The sequence below is a fragment of the Cucurbita maxima genome, unplaced genomic scaffold, assembly GCF_002738345.1.
Source record: "Cucurbita maxima cultivar Rimu unplaced genomic scaffold, Cmax_1.0 Cma_Scf00015, whole genome shotgun sequence".
In the NCBI taxonomy this organism is placed as follows: Eukaryota; Viridiplantae; Streptophyta; class Magnoliopsida; order Cucurbitales; family Cucurbitaceae; genus Cucurbita; species Cucurbita maxima.
In genome coordinates this window covers 1,320,576-1,329,662 of record NW_019272031.1, presented here as the reverse complement: position 1 = coordinate 1,329,662, position 9,087 = coordinate 1,320,576, and the positions used below count along the sequence as shown (strand labels likewise).

At 35.7% G+C, this 9,087-nt stretch overlaps 1 protein-coding gene across 1 annotated transcript; it reads right to left on the bottom strand.

The window, feature by feature from the left end:
* Positions 1-2,548: 2,548 nt before the first annotated feature.
* On the bottom strand, positions 2,549-9,077 carry LOC111490381 (calcium permeable stress-gated cation channel 1-like). Its single transcript, XM_023138975.1, has 13 exons — positions 9,010-9,077; positions 8,681-8,887; positions 7,875-8,222; positions 7,119-7,277; positions 6,570-6,705; positions 6,364-6,465; positions 5,972-6,091; positions 5,790-5,870; positions 5,373-5,713; positions 5,045-5,290; positions 4,342-4,666; positions 4,005-4,238; positions 2,549-3,109 (listed from the first exon to the last, which is right to left on the bottom strand). The coding sequence occupies exons 3-13, from the start codon at positions 8,186-8,188 to the stop codon at positions 2,840-2,842; spliced, it is 2,328 nt and encodes a 775-aa protein (XP_022994743.1). The 5' UTR covers positions 8,189-8,222; positions 8,681-8,887; positions 9,010-9,077; the 3' UTR covers positions 2,549-2,839.
* Positions 9,078-9,087: the final 10 nt, after the last annotated feature.

Genomic DNA, 9,087 nt, shown 5'->3' with positions numbered 1-9,087 from the left:
AAGTAAATATATAACCTACAGAAAAGTGGGCTAATCCAACTAATCTTGCTTGCACAATGGAAAGAGCCACTGGTTTATCTCTCCATCGAATCAAATTAGCCAAAGGTGTGCGTTCGTGAGCCCACGCTAAAGTTTCAATCAATTCTTGCCAATATCCGCGCCAGGAAATTAAGAACATAAATCCAGTAGCCCAAACAAGATGTCCAAATAAGAACATCCACGCCCAGACTGATAAACTATTCATACCAAAAGGATTATATCCATTGATAAGTTGTGAAGAGTTTAACCATAGATAATCTCTTAACCATCCCATCAAATAAGTGGAAGATTCATTAAACTGTGAAACGTTACCCTGCCATAATGTGATGTGCTTCCAGTGCCAATAAAAAGTAACCCATCCAATGGTATTTAACATCCAGAAAACGGCCAAATAAAAGGCGTCCCAAGCCGAAATATCACAAGTACCACCTCGTCCCGGACCGTCGCAAGGAAAACTATAACCAAAATCCTTTTTATCCGGCATTAATTTGGAACCACGTGCATCTAAAGCACCTTTTACTAAGATCAATGTAGTTGTATGTAAACCTAAAGCAATAGCATGATGAACCAAGAAGTCTCCGGGCCCTATTGTTAAGAATAGTGAATTACTATTCTCATTAACAGCATTTAACCAACCTGGCAACCATATGCTTCGACCCGCATTGAACGCCGGGCCGCTTGTTGAAGATAAAAGTACATCGAACCCATATGAAGTTTTACCATGAGCAGATTGAATCCATTGGGCAAAAATGGGTTCGATTAAGATTTGTTTCTCCGGAGCACCAAAAGCAAGCATGACATCATTATGAACATAAAGCCCCAAAGTATGGAACCCCAGAAAAAGGCTGGCCCAACTTAAATGGGATATGATAGCTTCTTTATGGTCTAACATTCTTGCCAATACATTATCCTCATTCTGTTCAGGATTGTAATCTCTAATAAAAAATATTGCTCCATGAGCAAAAGCTCCTGTCATAATGAATCATGCTATGTATTGGTGATGGGTATATAACGCAGCTTGAGTAGTACGAACTAGATTAGATGAAATTATTTTGAAGCATGAATAACACGTACTATGTGATTCTATTTACGTGTTATTATTTATGTTATGATTTCCTATGTTATGATTTCGTATGAACTTTGGGTTGCATGTACTTTTTTTTATTATTATTATTTTATGATTGGTATATTAATATGATCATTTTGTGCCTTGGGAGACACATGATGTACCATGTATGAAAGACATGAATGAAATGTCATGAACATGCTCGTACGCCTCATATGAAATTTATGTCACGATAAATATGAGAGTATGATGTTCATCATCTCATTGTATCATGATTTTTAACGTAGGACCTCATGCATATTATATACGAATGTGTACACCACAATCTATTCGTGTTCCTTTTCTTTCTGTTAGTTTTTGGCAGCGTGAGGGTGCACTAGCTCATAGTCAAGCCTATGGGTTTGTTCGTGAGCTCGCCTAGTGGATTCATCCATGCATGCATGAACAACCATGTTCAGATATTTACTATGCATTCATCCCTATCCAAAAAAGAAAGTAAAGTCAAACGAACCGTCCATGATACATATGTATGTGAATGCATTTTCCAACTTCAACACTGAGATCACCTACTTAATATTGTTATGTTCCGGTTTTTTTAACTATGTTTTTAGCGTTGCATTATTTATGAATAAGGTAGTTTATGATAGTTTTAAGATTAGAATAACTTTTTTTTATTTTAAATGAAAAAAAAGTAAGTTGTTACAATTAAATTTGGTTACTAAACTATGCTCAACAATTCTCCTATGGAGGAGTTGACGGCCGAACAAGTAGTTTTATTATTGACTTAGTTTGATGAATTATTTAAGATAGGAACAACGGGTGTCTTGTGGCTCCTACACGTGTTGTCTTGTGTTTGTTAATGCTTGTTTATTATGTTATTGTTGTGATGTGGCTATGTTATGCTACGGAACTCGATATGTTATGTTGTATTGTGATTATGAGATATACTATGTGATGAAATATCATGTTGACATGTTATGTTATATGAAATTATGTTGTATTATGAGATATACCATGTTATATTAACTACACTACTAGATGACATAAAATGATTAAGTTATGTATGAAATAAACGATGGTCTAACTTGCATCATAGGTACACACCATGGTTTTAAACTTTGGGGAACTCACGTATACTGTATATTCACGTGCATCGAGATACTTTTCTGTTATGATTCATAAAACACTACACTACAATGTTATGTTATATTATTATATACACTATAATGTTATGCGCACTCCCTTCACTCCATGGTATGCCAGCAATGTTTTGCGTTCGTCGGGGTCAGGAAACTCCCTTCACTCCATAATACACTCATATGCTAATCAAAGGCTAGGTCTAGGGGATACATAAATGAACTCGTCGGGGGTCCTTTCCAGCGACCGAGATATATATTTTTTTTATTTTATTTTTAACCAGTCGTTACACATATGACAAAAAGCTTGCTAAAAAGGAGTCTACATAGAAATCTTACCCAGAAATAGGAAATTACAGAAAAAGGCTCCAATTGTTGAGAAAATATGGGATAATTCTTCATCATCATTTCCTTAAGAAACCAAATAGACTAAAAAACAAACATAATCACAATCCCAACCTTCGTTAATTCAATTCACTCTAGATTCTACAGCTTTTCTCATTCAATTTACAAACATCATTTCCCCACAACACAACATTTTATTTAACAGTAAATGTACAGAGAGATATGAATCCTATGTACCTTGGAGATTTAGGTTTCAAGGTTGGTGATTGTCTCTCCGAACCTCGGGCAACGATGGAGAGGAAGGAGCACTGGCTTTGCTCGGCAACGGAGTGTTCCTTCTCGACTGCCGTTTTGTTGCTACCAACACACTCTCTGTTTCAAATTCTTCAATCGACGACGCTGCTTCATCATCTTCTTCTTCGCTTTCCTTGAAAACTGGATGGGCATATGCATTTTGCAAGTACCCTTTCAAGTTCAGGTTTGGTTCCCTTGCACGTTCCAGAGTGTCCTTCATCATTGCTTCCTATATTCACAAAACATTGTAAAACTTTTACCTTTTTTCTTTCTCATGGTAAGAAACAGTAAACAAATTACAACCTAAATATGATGGATATATCTCCTAAATTTGAAGATCAAAATCGTTAGGAACGGTTCTAAAGTGCTAGGACTAAGGGTTAGGATCGCACAACAATGCACACACTCGATCTAGATGAACACAAAAATACACTCGATCTAGATGAACACAAAAAACAGAAGAGAACACTCAATCTAGATGAATACAAAAAACAGGAGAGAGCACTAGAGCTAGATGATACAAAAGACAGGAGAGAGAAAATGCAATGATACAAAAGGAGAGAACACTCCATCTAGATGAACACAAAAAAACTTCAGGAGAGAGTACTAGAGCTAGAAGATACAAAAGACAGGAGAGAGAAAATGCAATGATACAAAAGACAGGAGAGAGAAAATGCAAAAGAAATATTGACTAATCCAGTACATGTCTAATCTCTGAACAGAGGGTTATATACGGTTTCAGTTTACTATATATAATTTTAACCATATAAACCCCCTATTATATATAAGTATAATCCATTTTCCATATATAGTTTTACTATCTATAACAATGGTATCTATATAACAATTGAGGCTACATATTGACACTATTCAGAGTAGAACATATATTTGTCGAGTGTTTATTCTTATCTTACATTGGGGATTCTCTTTTATCTAAATTTAGGTAACTTAAACCTCTTTCACCAAGTTAGATATCAGATAATAATATTATTGTGTAACATGATAGCTACTCTTGCAAAATGAAAATTTGCTTTCATCAATCTGAAGATAAAAGACAAAATTCCACTTCCCCTGTTGCTATTTCTAAGCCAAAAACTATCTTATATCGATAAATTTCAACAAACCTGTATGGGATATCGGATAAATGCCGATTCATAACGACCTTTGCAGTAGAGATGGAACGATATGGTGATTACTGGAAGTGCAATCAGAAATGGGGTTGATTGGGCAGCTTTCTTTGTACTTAGTAGTCCCATTAGAATCACCTGTGAGAAAATCAAAGCATAAATGATGCGCCCATGGACATCAGGCCAGAATGCTGCAGCGCTCTCATACTCCTGGTTGTAAACATTTATGATCTGCAATTTTTTACAGGGGTATTTATGAGTACACAAAATATAAAGAAAGAAACATTAAAAACTCATATTCAGCTTCTTAAGCTCATAAGAGTTCATAACTTACCTGATGACGGAATACAACAAAGCCCAGGGCAAAGAAGACTATTATGAAAGGAAGCAGAAGAGGCGTCACTGTTGCATAGACGAGACCTAATAGAAAATATAGCTGTATTCGAGGTTCTCCTGTGTTGAAACCAAGACTTCCTGGATCCATTGCCTCTTCCCTATCCTTTTCAGTCTTCACTAAGAAAAAGTTCTTTAAGTGGAACATTATTAGAGGCTTCAACATCAAAATCTCCCCGGCAATGCCGGCCCATCCATCCACCATGATATAAGTAATGAAGAAAGTTGCTTTCATAGGTATCGCCACACCAATTGTCTTGGGAATTCTACAGAAAAGAATATAAGGGAAGGTTTTAAAGGAAGAACATTAATTCAGAATTTTATGCTCATGGAAATAGTTTTAGCTGAAAAATTAGAGATGATGCAACATGTCACAACTTAACTAAACCATAAACCCTTAAAACTGGTCGTAAGCGTGTCAAGATCACGATGCCGCACGGTTGAAACATGACAAAACATATGAAGTTTTAAATAGAAAACATGATGATGCCAGGGTGCTAGGAAGCTTGAGATAAATACTTTTAACATAATAGGATACAAAAAAACACAATTAAGCACACAAAACAACATAAATAGACAAAAGAGCTGAGCTGTTCTACACATGACACAACGGCTAGAATGTGATCACTATGAGAGTAACTTACTGATCTGCAGACTGCTTAATAAAAGAGCTGAGCTGTTCAAAAGCAGCTCCTGCAATTACACTGCCAAGGAATACATTCACAAAATTGAAAATGTAGTAACGAGCAGCTGCTCTCCTTTCTAGAGATGACAGAGATGTAAATCCCTCAAACTTAGCCATTATCATTAATATTGTAGGCAGAAAAATGAGAAAAATTTTCAACACAATTCCCGGAAGAAAACCTTGGACGAAAGACTTAACAAAGTCCCTGCAAAAAAGGGTAAATTAATAAATTGAATATAATTTTTAATTTACATTAATTAAAAAACAAATGCAGGACTTGAACATACCTTTCAATAATGGGTTTTAGGAATGGTGCTATCTTCTCAATTCCCTCAATGCTCGCAAGAGATTGTACAAATGATATAGGAATCATGAAGAAGAAAGTAAGAAAGAAGAATGCGACGCCCATTAGTAGCTTTCTAACAGTAAGTGAAACATATGGAATTGCAAGATTTTCCCAGTACACATCACGTGGTTCTGAAGCCCAATCTGTCAACCAAATAGTTGGATTTCTAGATTGCTGAGTTTGTGCACAAACAGCTGCACCCCAACGGGACTTAAATGAAACAAATGCTGCTGGAATTATAGATTTGGGATCATTGGCAATCCTTTTTCTCTCTGCGGAAATCTGCACAGGACACAAAGTATCGGTTATCACAATAGAGCAAAAATTTCAAGGTATAATCTGGATGAGAATTGCATACTTCTGTGCGCAGCTTCGCAATCTCTGCTGTCTGAAATTCAATTGCGTCCACTTTTTCTCCCCAGAGTCCAAGAAAACCAGTCTAGTAGGCAATACAAATTTCAGTATATTCTTTTATAGAAAGAAAATCAACATAGGATGGGAAAGATGCTTCTTCAAGTAATATGCCACTTAAATAGTTACCTTCATGAGAGGCCTGGCTGTAGAATCTCTTGTGTATTTGAGTTGGTAAAAGTCAAGCCAGTTTTGCACTTTCTTCTTCTTCTTGACAAGTTTGGATAGCTTGTTTGCATCATATACCACCTGCATATATTTTCTTCCAATCATAAGACGGTTTAAACACGTTCATTTCTAAAAATTTGGGCTTTAGGTAATTCCAGAACAGTATCAATACATTTTTAAACATTATCATTTTAAACTAAAAGAAAAAAATGTTTGGATGTTGATTTCTCTGCCCCAATAATTCAAAATATTTCCATTTTCTTTTTCTTCTTTTAGATTGAGTGTCTTTAAGAGAGAGAGAGAGAGAGAGAGGAAAAAGAAAGACACCGCTAGTCTGAGTAAAACTCACTAACCTGATGAGTGAGATAGTTATCTGGATGATTCACTAAGAAAAAGTGCTCAACAAGCTCACTAACTGATTCATCCGGGTCTGGTGGGACGTTTCTTACAAGGACCTGCCAAAAATAAGATAAACGAGTCAAGTTCACATACAAGCATGACATTAGTGATTAAAGGTACACAAGTCACTTATCAAAAGTACACGTCACTATAATCTCACCGTAAACTGATCTGGACGGCGTTTTTCAGATGCAAGAAATTGTAGTCTCAGAAAAGCAACCTTTGCATACTCCTTCATCAGTACGTAGCATGTCCAGAAGGTAAATGCATAAGCCATCACTAGATGACTCCAAAACCTACATTTTAGAAGAACAAATAAAAATGAAATAATGCTCAACATTAGAGAAAGAACAGGATCAAAATTGACAACCATTATTGGAAAGAGTCAAATAACAATGCAGTATTCTTTTCTTTTCTTTTTTTTTTTTTTTATTTTTTTTTATAGGAAACCATACTTCTATTGAGAAAATTCAAAGGATTTTTAATTTCCTATAGATATATACTATGAGAAAAAAACAAGCTTTCACTCAGAAACATAAAAGATTGTATAAGGACATTAAAGAATGTGTAACCAACATGATGAGCATATACTATCAAATGTCAAATGAATTCATATGGGTGTGCAAAACCACAGAACAAGCATCTATGGTCCACATAAGCTAATTAAGAAAAGGTTCTATTATAGCTCATGAAAGAAAGAAGCCAAAACCTTTGTGATCTAGCAGGGATGTTCGATATTGAAAGCTTATCAATATCACTAGCAGTCACATTTGCCGTCACTTGAGCTATAGACACATTATCATCTGTATAGTTAACTGGCACCAGTACAGCCCATGCAAGGAATGCTATAGGGACAAAGATCTTAAGCCTGCAATGAAGGTGATGAAACATATGATAAATATTACAATCAACATTCATAAGGAACTTATGACTAATAAATTTTAAAAAAATGTAAGCGTAGATATGAACAAAATTAACATTTGAGATTACAATCTTGAAAATCTAACAAAAGACCATGGTAGCCTAACCCAAAGGAAGTTTAAAAGCAATGCAGCGATCAAAACTTTAAGAGAAAGCAATTAAAGATGAGGAAGAAGTAGACAACATTTATGCTTTTAAGAGTGTAATAAGAAAAAGAAAATAACAAAAAAAGATAATAAGTTAACTATGTTGTGCTGTAATGCCACAACCTTAAATGCTCTAATACCCAATTATTGTAACGGAAGTAGAAGCAAGACCGATCATACTCACACACCCATAAAACTATAATTTTCTTTTTTTTACTTTACTTTATTTCCAAAATTTTAAATTAAAAACTTTAAACAAGGGAAATTTACGGTTGAGAACAAAATATCTCTTAATTCACCCAATTCAACATGTAATCGGGGTCGCTATACAAATTTATGATTAACAAAGTGTATATGATAATTAAAATAAAAGGGATAACATAAAATTCATGGCATACCCAATCAAGTATATCCTCAAGTAAACAGCAGAATCCAATCCTGCATGGTCAATGAGCTCAGGTTCAGGCATTCTGATGGCTTCGGGCATCCAATTCAAGAACTTTAAATATGACCTGAAGTCCAAGTTGACAAACCTACGAACAAAGGCACCTGCGTGTGTTGGACTGCTCCTTAAACCCTTCAAATACCACTTTGAAAAGTACACCCTATCATTGAAAGGCTGGAGCCTTAAAACGGCAAAAATCAAAAGGAAGATTACTGCGCTGAAAATATTGATAGCTGCAGAAACCCCAATATCTTGCAAAGTAGCCATTTCTTATAGCTCCTCCGCAAGCGAATTTATCTTCCTGAAATAGAAATTGAAGCAGATTCCATCACCCAACTCATGGAAATAAATCGTCTGCCAAGTTTCATCTATATTAAAAGCAAATCGAATATCCAGTTTTTTCACCTAACCCATTAGCTAAATGAAATCGTCATCTAAAGTAAAAATTAAACAAGAAGTTAAAAATCTCGAAAATTGGAAAAGAAACCATCAATGATTTGAATAAACGACACGGAAATTCGACTAAATGAGTTCACATTAACTACGGGTGAAGTAATTAAACGCACCTGGAGGCCCCAATTCCATAATCAGTAAATTATTAGGTGGAATGAAAGGAAACAAAAGTAGGAAGCAATTCCACCCTATGATTACACAGAAATAGCAACAAATTTGACTGTCGTGGACTAATTCAATCTCACCAAACTCACTCAAAAGAGTATATAAAACAGAAACAAAAACGAGAAAAATAGAACTCCTTACTCGTAATTTTTCCCCAATCCCGACCTCCACAGTCTCCAGAACGCCAAAATCCAGTAGAATCAGAATTATGGAAGAAGAAGATGAAGAAGATCGCCTTCAGATTGCGTCAAAGATCAACCAACTTGCTATCCAACGTACAAGGAACTGCGTCTTGAAGTAACAAGTTAGCACGTGAAATCTCCCACCAAAACGGCTAAATATCTCACTCTGTAAAGAAACAGGAACAGAAACGAAAACCAAAACAAAAAGCGAAGCCATAGTCAGATTCAAGGAAAGCAAAACAAACGCAGAGAGAGTTAGAGAGAGAGAGAGAGAGAGAGAGGGGAAACCTTGTGGAGAGAGTGAAAATGAGATCCATGGAGGAGCGAGTGTGAGGCAGATATTATGGTGGGGGGGGGGGGGTTTTT

Coding starts and splice junctions, on each gene's coding strand:
- LOC111490381 (XM_023138975.1), bottom strand. CDS start 8,188: ATGGCTACTTTGCAAGATATTGGGGTTTCTGCAGCTATCAATATTTTC. Junction 6,706..7,118: donor ATCCCTGCTAGATCACAAAG/GTTTTGGCTTCT, acceptor TCTAAAATGTAG/GTTTTGGAGTCATCTAGTGA. Junction 3,110..4,004: donor TTATCCGATATCCCATACAG/GTTTGTTGAAAT, acceptor TTGTGAATATAG/GAAGCAATGATGAAGGACAC.